The 18,987-nt window shown below is 37.0% G+C and overlaps 1 protein-coding gene across 1 annotated transcript in view; it reads left to right on the forward strand.

Moving 5' to 3' along the window:
- The window catches only part of STK3 (serine/threonine kinase 3), a gene marked incomplete at its 5' end in the record, with an annotated part of 334,603 nt that overhangs the window by 92,481 nt on the left and 223,135 nt on the right, over positions 1–18,987 (forward strand). Inside the window, 3 exon segments of the mRNA XM_084230531.1 lie at positions 737–817; positions 2,469–2,741; positions 2,744–2,777. Coding sequence (XP_084086657.1) covers positions 737–817; positions 2,469–2,741; positions 2,744–2,777 — 388 coding nt within the window.

The following is an 18,987-nucleotide window of genomic DNA, read 5'->3' on the forward strand; positions in this document are numbered from 1 at the left end:
CTTTTCTTCTTTATGAGTTTTCAACACCTAACATCATTGTTTAATTATTCATCTTGTTTCCCTAACCAGAATGTAAATTTTGTCTATTTTCTTTACTGTTGGCTTTCCAGCACATGCAACAGCACCTGGCATACCTACGTGCTCACTATTTGACTCATATACAGTGAGATAAGACTTGGCTTTGGAGTTATAAAGGCTTGGATTAGAATGCTCATAATCTGTTTGACCTAGGGTGACATCCTTCACCCCTTTTGAACCAGTTTCATTACCTATAAAGTGGAAATAACTGCCTAATAAGGTAATTTTCAGGGTTTAATGCAATAATGTAGACCAAGTGTCTGGTCCTATTGGAGTCACACAACAACTGTTAGTGTTTTCTCTTTTCAAATTGAGAGGAGGTCTCAAATATTTATTTATTTTTGATATTATTCCTCTTCCTTCCACAAACTTACTTTATGCATGTCTCAGTATGGGTTCCGGTCAGAAACCCTCTTGAAGTTACACTAAATTCGAGTCATGTGAGGAGGATTTACATTACCAAGGGTAATTTGAGGCAGGTTAAGGTATAGGAAGATTAAGGTTAAGGTAATGGAAGAAGACTCCAATGAGTAGCAGAGTAGTCACTACCCCATCACCCAAGGGATGAGGGGGAGAGAGAACTAGGGCCCTACTAGGTGCCTTAACAGCAGGCAATAAGGGAAATAAATAGCGGACTTAATGATCTTTTCTCCCTCAGATGTTCTCCTGCTGGGTCTCCATATCATCACACCTAGCCATAAGCCAGAGAACTGGGAATCCACTGATGGCAATCATACAGGTAGGCCTGCAGGGCAGAGAGTAAGGAGCTGGTGGAGAAGAATCTGGGGGAGCAAAAGAAAGCTATCTAACCCAGAGTCCTTGCTATGCAAGGAATAGAAAGAATAAAAAACAGTACAATTTTCAGCAGGCTCACAGTTGGGGTGAGATGACCATCAAATTAACAGAACTTCACTGTAGTAAGCATCATACAAAAGCCAGAACAGTGTGTTATGGGCACATATAAGAGTGGTAACTCCTTCACGATGTAGATGTTGGAGGTGGTGGGTGTTGCTGCTGGTGGTTTGAGTGGGAAAGTAATCCCGGATAATAAGTTTGGTAACAAAACTCAGAGACTTTTAAAGTATGAGATGTTGAGTCCATTAAAAAGAAGGAATATTAAAAAAAAGATGAAATGACCTTTTCTAATAGAGTTTTTTTTTTTTTTTTGGATAAAACATAAGAAGTTGGAAATAGGGCATGCAAATTAAGATGAGAGAGATAGAATGAAATTATTTCAAAATTTCCTCTGAGGTGTAATGTTTTGATTATTTAGTTTTTTGGTTATTTTGTTACTTCTGAACTGTTAGACTGGTGAGCTTCAAAAATCTGAAGGAGAATAAAATATTGTAACCATTATTCTTGTTCACAAACTTGATTTTAGGGTTCAATGAATGCTTTTAATGAAATAAAATAAATTTAGAGGGGACTATAATGATTTGAAAATAAATCACATGAGTTGTATACTGGAACTTAATGCAAAAAGAGGAGCATCTTTTATAGGGAAATTTAATTTGCGTTGATTTTACAAAATTCCATTAGTCAATCAATATTCTTTTCATAATCTTGATTCTAATCTCCAAGAAAACTCTTTATGACACTACAGCTTGACAATTTCTATAAAAACAAGCAAACTCATTACATAGCAGTTGCATGCACTCATAAGAACCATATCTACATATGGAATTTAAGGTTAAATGGTACATAAACATGGGTAATCAATGGGTCACATTACAGTGGGGAAGGGTCTTGGGAGCAGGTTGGTGGAAGAGGGTTGCAATAGGAAAGGAAGCAAACTTCTGAGTACTTTCCATGTACCATAACATTTGGCATGTTTGCCAGTCTACCCAGCAAGACCACACTGTGCTAATTTTGGTGCAATGGGAGAGCTCACTGCAGTAAATATTTTCTTTGTAATTAGATGCAATTATTGTGAAATGTACCGAGGACCTTGTCCACAATCAAAATCAAACAAGAATTTCCAGAAGTATCCCTTGTCTTGTAGCTACAAATGTCAACTGTCTGGGGGGGGAGGGCGGGGGTGGAGGCGGGAATCAAAACCAGTAATTATAAACAGAACTGGAGGGGGACGCGTGGGCAGCTAGAAATACTTCAAAAGACTTCACAGGATGTTTCAGATGTGTCCTTGGGAAATCCAGAAAAATGAGCACATCGGATTGGGGCAAAAGCAATGAAGGCAACAGAGGAGCAGATGCTCTGGGCCAGCTCAAAAGAAGGTACCCAACACCAGCTTAGGGAAGCTGTAGGTCACAGCCCGGCTCCCCCATCCCCCCTCCTCCCCTCCCGGCGAGAAGGCCCGCCCTCTCCCGCCCCGACTCCGCCCCTCCCCGCCCCGACTCCGCCCCCAGGCCCCGACCCCGCCCCCTCCCCAGGGCCTGGCCCCGCCCATCATGCCTGCGCGGAGGCCGCCCCGCCCCGCGCTCCCGCTCCCGGCCTTCCCACCCTCCCTAGACCGCAGCCGGCGGCTGAGGGGAGGGGCGGGCCGGGAGGAGCCGCGCTCGGGAGCGGGAGGGGGATCCGCCGCGGAGTTACGGGAAAGTTGGTCCGAGTTCCTGGAGTTTCCCTGTTCCGCCGGGCTGGGCCGGCCGGTGTCCCGGCCCCTTCTCTCCCTCCGGCCTCGCCGCCCACCGGTCCCTCCCTCTGCCCGGGGCCGCCATGGAGCAGCCGCCGGCGCCCAAGAGGTAACCGCCGCGGGGAGGGGGCGGGGGGAGGGGGCGGCCAGGCCGGGCGGGGCCGCGACCCCCTCTCCGCCGGGCCGGCCGCGGGCCGGGCGCTCTGAGGGTCGCGGGGCAGGTCCGAGTTCGGGCGCCGTCGGCCCGCGGGCCGAGGGGGCCCGGGGAGGCCTCGCCTCGGCTGCCGGCGGGGCCTGGCGCGAGGACGGTCGCCGGGCAGAGCCAACTCCCCGCGGCCCGCGGCCTGGGGTTGGGCAGAGTTTTACCTCGTGGCAATTTCACGAAGCCTCGGAGACGTAAAACGAGGAAATTAGGGGGTTCACAGCCGTGTAGGTTTTGTGTTTTTCGTAGTGTTGCCCACTTTGAAGAAACAGTTGTTTACAGATTAAGTGTATTAAAAAAAGAGTAAATATATTAATAGCTACACAGCTGTAAAATAATGAGAATATGCAGAACTGACAGGTGTTCCTCCCGCCGCCCCCCTGAAGTTCGGAAGTATTTCTGGTGCAAGACAGTGGTGATCTTAAATTGGAACCCCTACCCCCTATAGTTTTTTTTTTTTTTCTTTTAGCATGTGAAAATAGTGATGCTTTGGTATTTAACGTGAGCTTATATTTAATCTTTGAGGCATTGGAAGTGTATGAGTCTACAGCAGGTAAGTTTGAACTGATCTTTGAAACTAGTGCTTGAAATAATCTTAGGAAGCTAAGCTAAGGTTGTCCATTGATAAAAGTTCCTAATGTGCATTTCCCCCAAGAATGAATCAGCCAACCAAGTGTTGTTAGATAAAACATTTAACTTCAGTTTTTTCACTTTCAATTTTAAAATAAGAGTAATAGTTTTGTTCCCAAATAGTGCCTTTGTGAAAATTAAAGATTTCATCTGTTCTGATACCTAGTCATCTTTAGCTGAAAAGTGGTGTATCCGTGGACACAATAATTTATTAAATAAGTACTAAAATAATTAATAATCATTAATGATTAAAAAGGTAGGAACGTTGTTATTGTGAATTGCGTGACTGGACATGTGAGCCTCGAGACCTGGCAACCATCTGTTTAGGTGGAAAAAAGAGAGTTGTGGAGATTCAAAAGAGACCAGTTAGCAAAAGGAGAGCCCTTGATAGAGTCTTCTCTGGCATTTGTAAAGTATTCAAATTCCTGTATTGACTGGGCTCCCAGTTTTAATACTATAGAGGAAAGTTGCAATCACTTTTTTCCCCCACTGTTCCCGCCCCTTTCTGTTTTGGAAGGGACTGTAAAGGGCCACCTCTGAGATACATATTAAGACCTGATTGAACAACACTGAATTGAAGTGGAACCTCTTCTCTCTTGTGATTAGAAACCTCTACTCTAAGCTATCAGTTTCTTTATGGGTGTAGGAGAACGTCTGACATTAGGTAACCTAATGCCCCTGGATCAGGAGAAGGTGTGTTGTAGATGGTATATCACCATTCTGTGGTGACATACACTTTTGAAAGTGATGGTTATACCTTTAACAGACTTATTTTAGCACCCTGTAGAGAGACTTCTGTTGATTCAGAAAGACATTTCTGAAGAGCAAAGATGTGAGACGTTAATCCTTTATAAGTTAGGGTTAAAAGTGCACCAAGTAGAACATTTTATAGCATTTTCATTTACATAATGCATTTTAATACTAATAACAACCCTGTTGAATAGGTTATATTACAGGCATTAGTCATGTTTTATAGATGAGGACATTAAGAGAGTTTCCACATGGAAGGCCATGACAAGGATAACAGTGAGTTTTTGCATTGCCTCTATTGATCATTACCTTCTAATAAAAAAATATAGCTACCATTTTTTAGGTCATACTATTTGCTAGAACTTTATACACACATTTCTGTATTTTTATTGTCCTAAGACATAGGAATCCTGACTTTACAACTTACTATGCTTGTTCCATATTTAATTGCTTCATCTTTGAAATGAGGATTAAATGAGGTCATATGTAAAGCACAGTGCTTCTAAATGAGTTCAGTGGTGCTTGTTGTTAGTTTATGTTTTCCCTGTTATATGAAGTTAAGAGAGCATAACTAACATGGTCAGGTGGCCCTTCCTGAACTCTGGGTCTGATTGGCTGCAAAGGTTGTGTACAGTGATGCCTCTTCTATGAAACTCTCACTTGCTTTCTTAGTATTTTGTAATGTGTGATCATCTCCTTCTATACTCTTCTAGTCCCCTTTGCATGTTCTCTTCCTAAGTCCTGTGAGAATGTCACTTTTTTGCCTTATCTATCATAACACCACTTTTATGTTGCTCATATTCAAGTCTGTAGCTCAATTGGTATTTTTTTTTCCAGGTTGGATCCACTCTTTCATTGTTACATCTTTTTGTCACTGGACACTATCAAATTTTCCATCAGAAAATTTGCAGGTTCATTCCCCCTACAACTCTCCTATTCCAGGGATTTATGGTCCTCACACCTGATTTACAGCAATAATTCAAATTGGGCATGCTATAGTCCCAGTGGTTTTAAAGTTTTTTTTTTTTTTAACAGTGGAAACATTTTAACAGCAGAAGGACTCTGTTGGGAGTAGGGGCAGGACATCAGAACCTGTTTCCTAGCCCTTTACTGTCTATTCCCCTTTTGCTCCTAATGTTCTATAGAACAGTTCATCCTGCATATAGCTTCATCCTACATATTGCTTCTGATGTGTTTTGCTGAAACTTCAGTCAGGCTGCTTTTTTTTTTTTTTAAATTTTTGATTGGAACACATTAGTCTACTTAGGGCCCAAGGTCTCCATCACTTGGTATCAACCTTAATTAATCTCCAGACTTTCCCATTGGGGTATATTTATCCTCATGAATTTTCCCTGTTGATCTTTATTCAGGTTTATGCTGTGGGTACTTTATTCATGCTTTTCCTTTAGAAAAGTTTGTAATTTTTTTTGTTAGTAATCTATATTTTATTCTTCTTTAAGGTCTGTTTCTTAAGGTATCTTGTTAGAGTGCTTTCTAACATAAGGTATTTCTCTGTATCCCTAATATACATCTACATCTGTTTGAGTATATGTCATCTTCATATTGGTCCTTTTTTTTTAAATCACAATATTTTAGACATGCAAAAGATAATGGGGCAAATTTAATAAATACATATGCATTACCCCTTAGATTTGTAAATAAAATATTACCCATTTAGTTGATGTCACCTAGCTTATCTCTTTTCAGCTGCATTTTCCCCCACTCCCTAAGGGTTATCACTGTCCTAGATTGATATTTTTTCATTCCCATGCATTATTTTATATTTTCAGCATTTTGTTCTTATATATAGTGTTAGGCTGACATAGTGTTAGTCTGGATAATAGGTCCAGTTTAGTCACTGACTTTTAAATTGACTTCTTTGGTTGTCATTCTTCTCTACTGGGAGCTGGAAATGAGCACCCAGATCTGAGAATCATGTCCTAGAGTCCTAACCATTCTGTAAAGCCCCTCTTACCCTCACATTATTGATTTGGTATCCCCTCTGGGGCTTGTGTTAGATTGATAATGGATGTGGTCACCTATGTCACTGACTTGAGGTGCCAGAGTGACTTTTACATTCCCCAAATTTCCTGAACAGGTCACAGAAGTCTTCAGAAGTCATTATTAAAATGATGTCCCATTGGGAAGGGAAATCCATTAAATAATTATTAATTACTAGTGTTTTGATAGGTAGAGCTTATCAGATTTCTTTGTAGGGAAACTACTAGTTGAGAAGAATGGCCACAGAATAAGTAAGTTTTGATAGGTAGAAAGGGAAATGATCAAAACATGGCCTCTTCACCAAGTAAAATAATTTATAGGTGGGAAGGTGGGTCTCTGATAGGCAGGTGGACGACATGAGAAATCTGGTTGCTGGAGACCAGGTAGTTATACACAGCACTTGTCAAAAAAGAGAAAATAATATCATTGTTGGAGAGGTAATACTTTACCACACTGGCCTTGTTCCTCAATTAGAATATAGATTAATAGTTATTTAAGATTTGTTGATTAAATTGTACTTGGAAGAAAAGTTGGTGTACAACAGTAAAAACACAGGAAGGGATAATGAGAGAGAAAGATATGGAAGCTTACTCTTAAGACAGACTATAGGAGTTATTTGATTTAAGCTATAGCTGTATTCTGTTTTTTTTTTTTTTTTTTTAATAATGTGAAATGGTAGTTTGAAGAAGTAAAGTTGAAGACTGAGTTCAAAATGTTAGGTTACAAAGTCTATGAAATGAAAAGTGAAGGTAAAAAAAAATTATAAGGGAAAACATTGCTGTGAATGAATGGGTTATCAGTAAAAGATAGTTTATTAAATGCAAAAGCAGAGGTAAAGGGGTGAGGACATAGAAGGGTGTAGTAAAAAGTATTAATATTTCTTCAGTACAAAGAGCCCACATTAGCCTGTAGAATCGGTAGAGCCCTGACATTAGACTGGAAAGTAGAAGTGAATTCTCAGCTCTTAGAAATTGAGTTGAATAGGACAAAACAACACAAGGTAGGAAAATAGGGTATCAGCAAAATAATGAAGACATTGCACTCAAAATAGGGGTGGACTTTATTTTGTCTATATTATGTATCTTTGGAATATTAGAAAGTAAAATTCTTGTGTTCTTATCAGAGGGATTTACTAACTATGGAGCTAGAGTTGTCTTTGAGAAGGTGAACTCTTAAGAACTCTTAAAAAACAGTCCATAATTTCAGGGAGGAGGCCATGAGGGAAATTCTCAGTTTTAGAGGCAGACAAGTGGAAGAAGTATTATGAGCATTTCAAGGGAAAAAAACTGAACAATGAGGAGCATTTCTTTACATAATCACTTGGTCCTCCCTAAAGCATATGTTTTATTGACTCTTCTTGGTTAGTTTGGGTGGCAACAACTCTGTTGAATTCATTTAGGCCCTGTGATGAAAATAGTCAATAGAGTCTTTTTTCCTAGAGAGAGAGAAGGAAGTGTGACAGTAAAATCTGAGTAGTTCCTGGTGAGCAAACTTCAATTCAAGTTAAGATAGATAAACTCAGTCTTTAGTTAACTCTTGCCAGTGGTTAATTTATCCATTGTTCTTTTTTTTTAAAAAATTTTTTTTAAGATTCATTTTTTATGCATACAAGGGCTGGGGTACAGGCCAGAGATGCGGGGGGTGAGAGGATTCATCAGAGACAGAGTGGGGAGCAGAACAGGTAGATCTACTGAAATACACTGCTGAGGGGAGCAGCGGGTCCATTGTTCTTTAAGAGACTGGGATATAGCATTTATTAGTAGAAATGTTTGAAAAGGTAAAGAAAAAGGTAAACATACATTAAACAGTTAGGTTGAAATTTGTTTTTCTGAAGTAATCTTATTCTAGAAATGTGTATGAGTAAAGCTTTAATAATAGGTTTGGGCCTCCCCTGGTGGCACAGCAGTTGAGCGCTGGACTGCGAAGCTGCCCTCAGCCTCTGCAGCGCTGGTTTGATCCCCAGCCCGGTGAGGGTCCCACATGGCATGCAGACCTCTCCTGCCACGCCCGCTGCTCCCCTCAGCAGTGTACTTTGGTCCTTCTGCCTGTTCTGCTCCCTGCTCTGGCTCTGGTGAATTCTCTCACCCTCCCGCACTTCTGACTGTACCCAGTGCTTGTTTAAATAAATAAATAAATCTTTAAAAAAAAACAGGTTTCAATCAAACACATCTTATTTGGATTGCAAGTGCAGAAAATTGCTTAGAATTTAATTTTTCTGGTTTCAGAGTTGTCTAGATGAGCTAGATGTGCTATTACTTCAGGTCATATATATTAGTGGTTTTCAAATTAAGAAAATAATGATAACAAGACCCAGTACAGACCCACACACATACAAAATTGAGATAGAAGTTTCATGAAATGTACTGTGTGATGCTTCCTGGTATTTTTGTTTTCTTTGTTCTATTTTCATTGAACTGCTTGTTGTTCATGACCCAGCAAATTATCTTCATATCCTACTAATGGGTTGTGACCTACAGTTTGAAAAAGTATTGTCAGCCTATGTAGTTGTGACAGATGGGAAACATTTCATTTCCATTCTGATGCTTAAAAGTGCTAGTGACATTGCAAAAGGAATCCAGAGTGGTGTGATGGTAACAACCTGTATATAATAGAGATAGTCTTTAAGATTCTAGAAAGGGTAAAGATGAAGGGGAGAGAAAAACAGATGTTTAAAAGCTATATTTTGAACACTTTATATGTGCCCCAGTTAAATTAAGGGAAAAAGCAAATGATTATCTATGATGTCTGGCAGAGTTTACAAAGGAAAATGTAATATGTGAAAGATGTGACCAGGCAAAGGTTCATTTGCCTTCTGGTGTGGAAATGAGTCCATGCACTGGAAACATTCAGCTATAATTATGATGACCTCAATTTTTGACTCCCTACCAGCTCCACCCTCTCTAACTACCAAAGTTTTCAGATTTTTTTTTCTTAAAAAGAGAAAATCTCCTCGACAGAAACTTTCTTCCTTGTCTCAACTTTCTTTTTTTGTTGTGACTTTTCTTGAACTCCCTCACATACTAGGAGTATTATAATATCAAGAAGCTTTTAACTCTAGAGCAGATATTTTGTATTTAAAATGTTTTATTACAGCTGTCTTTCTACAGTCTCAAGTTGAAGAAAGTAGCAAATATGTAAGCAGGCATGTATGAATATTAAAAATAAGGTACCTGCGTGCATGTATATTAAGATCTTGAACTTCTTAAAAGTACATCAAATGGTATATATCTTGAAAACGACTTTGAAACAAAAAGCAAAATCACAGAAAGTTAACAATAATATAGTTAATATAGATGTACATGTGGTACTGTTGTATGTGGATTCTAAATTAGGCTATAGAATTTATGTCATACTAGACCTCTTAGTGAAGGAGTGATTGAGTCAGATTTTCAGATGTTTCCAGCTGTCTTGACACAAAGATCAGTATCTTGATACACAGACACACACTCTTTCTAACACACTTTCACTCTTATAAAATTGGAGAACATTGAGCACTTATGGTTTATTTTTTCACGTTTCAGATATTAATTGGTGTATACCCCAGCATGATAAACCAACATGATTTAGTACATTTTAAGGGGCAGTGTTTTCTAGTTAAGTGGAAAATTGTGCAGATGGCTTCTGGAAGACTTAAATTTTAAGCGCTTTGTAGTGAAATACTTCATTTAGAAATCTAGACCTCCTTTCTTCAGTTTGCTGCCATCCCCATTCACTGAGTAGAACTTGTATTGCTCATTGAGACCCAGTTGGTTCATGGTTTTGGGTTATTCTTTAAGTCCCAACTGACATCTGGATTGAACAAAACCACACACGATACATTGCTGATCCAGCACCTTTGACTCCAGTAATTACAGAGGGGGCGTCACAATAAGGATGCTTCTTGCCTGACTGAGGACCTGGCAGAGCATGATTGCGGGAGCAGCCAAGGCCAGGAAAGAGAGAACAAACCTGTAAGGCCCTGGACTAAGTCTCTGCATCTAAGTTGTTACATTGAGCATTTGTAATTCTATTGATGAGGTAGTTTCTATATTCAAAATATGGAATATTCTCTAACCAGATCATCTTTTCATTTTTAGGATTTTGGTTTTTAAGGGATCTAGAATGTAAACTAAAGTTATTTTTTAGTTTAGGAGGGACTTTTTATATAGTGGAAGAAAGTAAACACTAAAAGTAATAGCTAATTTCCTTTACTCTTTCTGGAACCACATAATCTCCCCATATCTCTGCTTGGTTGTCCCATTCTCTCATTTCTTTGTAAAAACTGGCCTTTGAAAAAAAAATCACCAATCTAAATGCATCGCATAATGTGCACAAAGACAAAACAGACCCTTAGTGTGAAAGCACTTTAATAGAATTAGTGTGTATGGAAAGAAAAGAGAAACCCCCCACCCCCAAATGCATGGCATAAAATGGCTGCCAGCGTTTAGTTCATTCATTTATTTATTCATATTTTCAATATTAATTGCCTTTCAAGTGCCAGATTCTGGGTACATTGTTGAATGAAAGAGATGAGATCTTTGCCCTCAGAATATACACTCTAGTTGGAGCTTGATATATGAAGGATAGAAATAACCATTATTGGTAGATAAAAATGGAATTTGCTTAATAAGGCATTTGGAAGAAGCTTCTCTGAGAAGATAATACATAAGTTGTGACATGAGGTTGACAAGTGTGAGTTGTAGGGGAAGAGTGTTCTAGGTAGAGGGAAAAACTATGAGAATGCCTAGAGGTAGGGAGTTGTTCAGTGTGTGTGTGGGAGGAATTGAAATGAAGCCTCTGGCTTGGTTGTAGAATGGGCGAAAGTGGTGGAGATGAGATCAGAGACATGGGCAGAGATTCAATGATACAGACGCTGGAAAGGAATTTGGATTTAAGTCAGAGTGCAGCAGGCTGTCACTAAAGAGTTTTAAGCAGGGTTTTAAGAAGTTGATGCTTTCAAAAGATTCTGGTTGCTTTGGGTTGAATACATTATCGGGGGTTAAGAATAAAAGCAGGGAAACAAGTTATGGCAATGTTGCAATAGTTCATGCTTAGAGATGATGGGGTCATTAGGAATAGGGAGAAATAGACATATTTGAGTAATATTTTAGAGTTAGAAACAAAGGCCTTCCTACATGTAACAAAGGAGAGACTACATGTGGGGAATGAGGAAGAAAGACTCAGTCCTGCCTCCTGAGTTTTCAGCTTGAGGATTGTGAGAAGACTGAGTAGGGGAGAAACAGGTTTGGTTATTTTTATTAGTCTCTTTATTAGGATTTCAAACTCCCAGGAAAGTGGGTTTGATTGGCCCGTAATGTGATATTAGTTGGTGACCTTAGAAGACTAAGCAAGTAAGTAGGAAATGTTGAGCACTGATCTCTTTTAACTGCTTGTTTCTACTATCGTAGACTATCAAAAAGGAAACATATCTAGTCTTTCCCAGGTGTTTGAAATTTCCAGGTGTCCCTGGTAACCTGGTATTTTAAAAATATCTTTTTATTGACAAATAAAACATCAGTAGGTAACAGATGAATGGTTGATGAGTTATTATATTTGATGTGTTACTGTCAGGCAGACACTGTGTAATTATCAGGTTAAGAAGCAGTACTTTGCATCCTCTCTGATACCCCTGAGTGCTCTGTCCAAATTGTCATTGCCTTTTCCCATTATCCTGACTTTCATATTAAGAACCTAAATGTGCATTGCTGGAATCTCTAAGTTGGTTTTGCCTATTAAAGGAATAGTTTTGATACGAGTTGTCACTTTTAATCTTTTAGTCTGCCATCAGTTTTCTTTTCCTTTTCTTTTCTTTTCTTTTTTTTCTTTTCCTTTTCTTGATGAACAACCCAGGTTATTGGAATTGTAGTTTCCCACAGCCTGAATTTTGCTGCTTGCTTACTAAAAGTGCAGTTCAGCGTATTTTTTTGTTCTATGTATTAACTGCAAATGGACAGTGGATTTCAGAGACTGACTGGGTCAGACTCAAATTTCTTAGGGTAGCAATATCTTTTACACTTATAAGACCTTAGGAGTCAGCGTGTAATTGTATCTTTCTTTGTGATGTTAGCAACTGTTGATGGTTAGTGCTTAATTATTATTAATCATTAGGTGTTGCAAAATGGTGAAATTCATTTTGTTTTCATTTATTAGTTTAAATGTTTTTATTGTCACTTCCCTGATCTTTTGTTTGGTTATCCAGTGGTATAGTTTATGAAAAGACAGGAAAAAAGCTTGCTTATTTCTCTTTATTTACCAGTTGTTAAGATACTGAATTAGCTTCTTATTTTCTTCGAAAGATGTCTTTTTTATAATGCCTTTTTGAGCTAATGGATTTAAAAATACTTGGCGGATTTAAATTCATTGCATTACTCCTTGCATTTACTGAATCTCAAACTGTTCCATCTCTGGTCAGTGGGAGTCCCTTCAGGAGATAACATGATCCTAGTGGTCTTTGATAGCTTCCTTTCTTTCTATTGTGATAAAATATTCAGGATTCATTTTGTCCATTTCCTGCCCCAGATCTGGAATCAACCGTTTCTTCAAGATGTCCTGTTTTTTGTGTGTGTGTTTGTGTGTGTGAAATTTGGATCATAGACATTGGAGAGAAATCATTGCTATGAATAAAATTTATTGTTCATGTAATCTGTGAAGTACCCTAACTTGCGCACTAATAATTCTGTCATTTTTATTTTCTTACATCTTTGTTCTTTTTTTGTACAGTAATTGATTTCTCCCCTCAGGTGCAGTCCCTGTAGTTCTCCCATCACCATTATCACCTGTGAACCATCATCATAGTCCCTTGTGTTTGTCCCCTCCCAGTCTACACCCACCCTTCTTCTTCCCCCTTCCCTGTTGTATGCCATAGATCTATGGTCAGTTTGGTAGTTTCATCTTTTTCCTGCCCCTTTGTTTGGTTTTTCTGTATTCCACCTATAAGTAAAACCGTCTGTAATATCCTTCCATTTTTAAATGCTTTATTTACAGATTGGAAAACTCACTCTTTTAAACTATGGGATATTCTATCAAAAATGTGATGGTGCTTGCAGTTTTGACTTTCTTTCCCTAATTATGGTTCCACTGTGTATTTATTTGAGTCAGAAATTGGGCATGTATAGACACATTCTGAGGTAGACATTTAAGTATGCTTTTGTCTTCATGTTCTCCCTATCTTACTCTGGTTATTCTTTGACCCATTATTCTTTGTATCCAACCTTGAGTCTTTCTCACCTCAATGTTTCTGGTGATCTACTTTCTTTTTTAAATGAAAAAGATGTAAATCATAAGGTAGTTGTAAAATAATAACACTAGTGATACTATCACTTTTCAGGCCTTCCTTATTTTGTATGTAGAACTTTCAGCCTTTGTCTTGCATACAAAATATATCTGTGTACAGACAACATTCAGGGAACCTGGAAACTGCATTATTTATTTATTTATTAAAGATTTATTTTATTTTTATGCATACAAGAGCTGGTGTACAGTCAGAGATGCAGGGTTGGGGGCGTGTGTGTGAGAGGATTCACCAGAGACAGAGTGGGGAACAGAATAGGCAGATTGATTGAAATACACTGGTGAGGGGAGCAGCAGGCAAGTCAGGAGAGGTCTGCTGCGCCATATGGGATGCTCCCTGGCTGGGCGGGGATCGAACTCGTGCTGCAGTGGCTGCGGATAGCTTCATAGGTTGTGTCTTAACCCCTTGAGCCACCAGGGAGGCCCTGAAAGCTGCTTTATAAGTACAACCCTGACTGATAACAGTATGATCAGTTACCAAATGAAACAAATCCAGATATTAAATATCATGTGTTACTACTTTATAATTTATTAGCCTCCTTTGTTAAGTTTTATTGGGCTTTTTAAGTAAATAGTTATATGTCTCATTGACATAATTGGTAATTTGTGTTTGTCACTGTCACATATGTTTAGAAGAATTAGTTTTGATGTAATTACTTTCTGTTAAAACATACTAGATAGCTCTATAAATTGATAATGGAGATTAGTTTGTTATCTTGCAGTAACCATTGTTAACTTACTATTGTTAATAACCAGTGAAATTTGGATCATAGACATTGGAGAGAAATCATTGCTATGAATAAAATTTATTGTTCATTAATCTCTAGGAATTATAAGAACAAGTCTCTTTATTAGAAGCAATAGAATTCCAAAAAATTCCACTGGAAATTAAACATGTATGTAATAAACTCTTCAGAAGACAATATCTTGATTTTTCCTTTTCTGTTCTTTATTCTTATTGTATACGCCCAAGTTTTCTTTCTTTTAGTTAAAAGCTGACTAGTGTCGTGAAAGAGAGGACTAAAATGGAAATAAGGTAGTAACTTTAAAGATATTTAGCAGCGTTGGAAAGTCTGGTATACCATGTGATAGATTTTCTGAATAAATGAAGTAATAAACCTACCTTACACATTATACTTTTATTTTTTTTAAAGATTTATTTATTTATGCATACAAGAGCTGGGGTACAGGCCAGAGATGTTGGGGGGGGTGTGAGAGGATTCACCAGAGACAGAGTGGGGAACAGAAAAGGCACACTGACTGGAATACACTGCTGAGGGGAGCAGTGGGCGAGACAGGAGAGGTCTGCCTTGCCATGTGGGTTTCTCTCTGGCCCGCCGGGGATCTTGTGCTGCAGAGGCTGCAGATTGCTTCATAGTGCAGTGATTAACCCCTTGCACCACGAGGGAGGCCCAAGCATTATACTTTTAAAATAATAAAAAATCATTTGAAAAGAATTAGTTTTGACAGAAAGTATTCCGTAATGAAGACAACTTACCAAGTCTTCTGAGATTGATCATTTGCTTTCTTGATTACTCATTATATTTTATGAATTTTAGTTTACAAAAATCCTCATGGAGATAGTTCATAGAACTGTTCATAGCTAGATTCATTGAAATAGTTAAGGGTACTTTTTTGGTGTGTTTAAGGCTTTGTTGCTGCATGTAGCTGTTTTTTCCCTAAACCTAGTCTAGTCTTTTATTGCTATAGGTTCTTTTAATTGCTTTGTTCTTATCTGAACTGCTACTTAATTTAGAATTATTTATCTAATCCCATAGAAAAGTGCATGCTCCTTGTATCAATTTCTGTTTGCTAGAGGCCCTTTACTTTCTGTTCATAGTTAACATTTCAAAAATATCTTTCACTAAAGAACATTGTTATGCAGTGGAGAGAAAAAAATCAATTCAAACATAGTTATAAGTTTCTAAAATTTAATATGTAAATAACTTTTGCATCAAAAAAGAACAAGATTTTGCTTTAAAAATTACACAAAATCCCCAAGTTAGAACGTTTCTGTCATTTAAGCACTACTTAAATTTTGAGGACTCATGTTATTATCAAAGAAAATTGGAGTTTTCAGATGGCATTTATACCTGTTCAAATACAGAAGCATTACACGTACAGTAGTTTATTTTTAATTTCTATGGATGAGATATTCAGGCTATTTGTCTGTCTTATAATGATCTATTTTTCTATTAGACACAGATGGAATTTTAAATTTTAATTTTTATTTCTTAAAAAAATCCAGGCAGGTAAAAATCCAATTAAAAAAAAAATTATTTTCAAAAAACGCTAAGATTGTGAACTATTTCTCAGTCTCTTTCCCTTAGTTTATTTACTGAGAAATGGCTTCATATGTGCTGTTGCTGTGTAATTACACCATGCTGTGAAATCAAAGCACATTTGTCCATCTGTGCAAACAGTGGAAAACAGCTACTTCATACATTACCCACCATCTCTATTCAAGAATGCTTATGAACAAGAAAGCAGAAGTCAGAGTAGAGAACACATTGCAGGATATAGATGTCTTAATATTGTCAGAAATTAGTGTGAAGTTATGTTTTTATTAATGGTTGTACCTCTGATGTATTAAAGTTTGGGATTATTGTGATTCTAGTATCCTTCTGAGGATAGGAGAGATGAGTTGTGAATGTATTTTATTTTTAAAACTTGAAATATAGGGAAATAAGTAAGGTAGAAAATATGAGTAGATCTAGTTTTTAAGTATAGGTGGTGTGTTTTTGGCACAAATTGTAGTGGATTTTTCTATATGGCAAGTATTTGGGTGGCACGTTTCATGTAGGAGTAGTGTATTTTTTTATTTTTAATCAACTAAAGATTCTGTTTCCTCCCTTTTTTACTTGTCAAAACTTGGTGAGGCTGTTGAGTATTTAAAAGTCTTTATAATAAACTGTTAAAAGTTATGAAACTTGTGGATCTGCATATTTCATACCAGTTTAATTTTTTAGTAGGACATGGATATGTTGGAGGATTTTTAACTGTGCACTTTTACATTGTCTACATCGTCTGGATCTTTATTTTTTTAAAAAATTAGTTATTAACAAAATGAATATGGTAAAAATAACTTTTTAGTACTAGGGGAGTGTATGTTGCAGTGTTTGTTAACCTTGTGTAGGTTTGTTATAAGAGATTAAAAAAAATCATCACCTTCTTGTTGAGGCTAAGTGAAAAAATTCTTAGAAATTAAAAATAAGAGATTGCAAAGATGAAGAAAGAAGAAAATTCTGCTTTCATATAGAGCTGTCTGCCAGGAAATTATATTAGAGTACTTTTGGGAAAGAACCCAACTTGAGAGGAAATGTTATGATAGAGTTGAAAAATAAGACTTCCATTTAATTTAAAAAAGTCTTCTATTCATCGCAGAGCAAATCTTAGGTGGAGTTCAGCTTATTCTAGTGCCAAATTAATTAACCCCCCCATAAATTTTAATGTAACTTTATAAAAGTAAATATACTATGTGATCAGCAGATCACATGTTTTATTGTTGAAACAAAAAAAGCTAAAACAGGTTTAAAATCAGCTTTGCCACAAGTTAGTTTTCTGAGTCTTAATATACTCACTTGTAAAAGGAGATAAAAATCTATCATCTTTGGGTTTTGTGAAGTTAAAATAAAATAGTAATTGTGAACCATTCGTCTCTGAAGACAGCTTTCCAAAGTGTTTAAAAAATGTGTGTAGTGTTGTCAACATGCTTTGAAGAAATAGGCAGAGAAAAGGGGAAAGATCATGTAAGAGAGGATGCACATTACTGGCATTACCTCATCACAAAGAAGTAATTTAACTGTCAGATCCCTTCTCAAGTCAGTGATGAAGGCCTTCTATAATTACCTTTATTTGTATATTTTTAAAACACATTTTTGAGTGTCATCTTTTCCTCTTATGCTTTCCTGTTTACTTCTTGTATAATGTACATGTAACTATATACTATATGCTTAAATTATAGTGATTATATGATTTTTTATGTGATATGTGAAAATTTAGGACATTTAAGGAATAGTCCACTGTGGCTAGAGTATAGGTAATGGAAATGAGGAGACTGAAGAATTTTTAATTTTATGGTTAGTTAAGATTGTTTATCTTGTATATAATGAGACGTGATTCTTCTTTAAAATATTTCTTGAATTTATTTTTTCCAGTCATTTTCACTCTTAAATTTTTAAGCCCAGATCCTTATTAGCAGAATTTTGGGTTTCTTTATTTGGAATTTGATTTATAGGACATTGAAAATATGGGGATGAAGAGTCTGAAGGAAGAGTATATTGTTTTATACAGCTAGCATTGTTCCACTATTAACATATCTAAAACAAATATACTTCAGAATTTCATTATACATGCTGCCCTATACATTTTTCTAATAACAATTTAAATTTATCTATTTACCTAGATCATCAATCATTTTACAGAATATGGTATAGTGATTGGGAATTTAAGAAACCGAAAACAAGCTAAAAGTTCATTTCTTTAATCTCTTCAGTGTACAGTGTTGTCCTGGGAGAAAAAAAGAATGTGCTAAATCCTGTTCTAGGAGTTCAGTCAGTTTACTAACTGTAATAGTGCATTTCAGATAACTATTTGACTTAAATTAACTCCTGGGAACACTTATGAATGAATAGCCACCTGAAAGAGGTCACTGATTTGTAAAACTTGATGTAGGAATTAATGAAGTTATTGAGTATGCATAAGTATTAGGTAGTTTGCTAACGTGAAAAGCACGCTGTATCTTGGACAGTCACTGCTTTGATTCTGTGTGTCATTTATTACCCGAGTGACCTTGGTTTTCTTATCTAAAAGCTGAGAGTATTATAGAGTAACCACTAAAAGAGTTAATATAGAGATTAAATGAGAAAATCCTGATATGCTCAATGTAAGGCCACACCAAGGCCTTAATGTTTACAACTTTTGTTATCTATCTTTCTCTCTAGATTGGGAGCTCTTGGTTGTCAAGGATTAAATCTTAAGTTTATTTCTATTACTCTGTACCTTGTCTACACAATTAATTTGCGTATATTGAATAAATATGGCTAAATGATAAAACTGGTTTTATCATTATTTGTACCCATGTTGAAGATTTGTTTTAGAAAGACTAGCTTTCCTAGAGATAATATTTCCTAAGCATTTGTGAAATTTGCTCATTAGAATAAGATTGATTAAAAAGGTATTATTTTTATTATTTCTGAAAACCTCAGCCAGTTTATTAATTCAACCTCTAGAAGTAGCCTTTCTTTTCAGTGAATAACATGATTTTATGGAATAATTATTGAGTAATGCATGTAAATTTTGATGTTGTTATAAGATATAATTTGAAATTTTCCCCAATTACAGAAAAAAAGTATGTTAAAATCTTAGGAAACAAAAGCATAGAAAAGAGCCACCCAAAATTCAAGACCTGTTACCAGAATGCTGTAATGTTTATTTCCAACAAGTATTTAAATTCCTGTTACGTCCT

Source organism: Talpa europaea, assembly GCF_964194135.1.
Source record: "Talpa europaea genome assembly, chromosome: 3".
Lineage (NCBI taxonomy): Eukaryota > Metazoa > Chordata > Mammalia > Eulipotyphla > Talpidae > Talpa > Talpa europaea.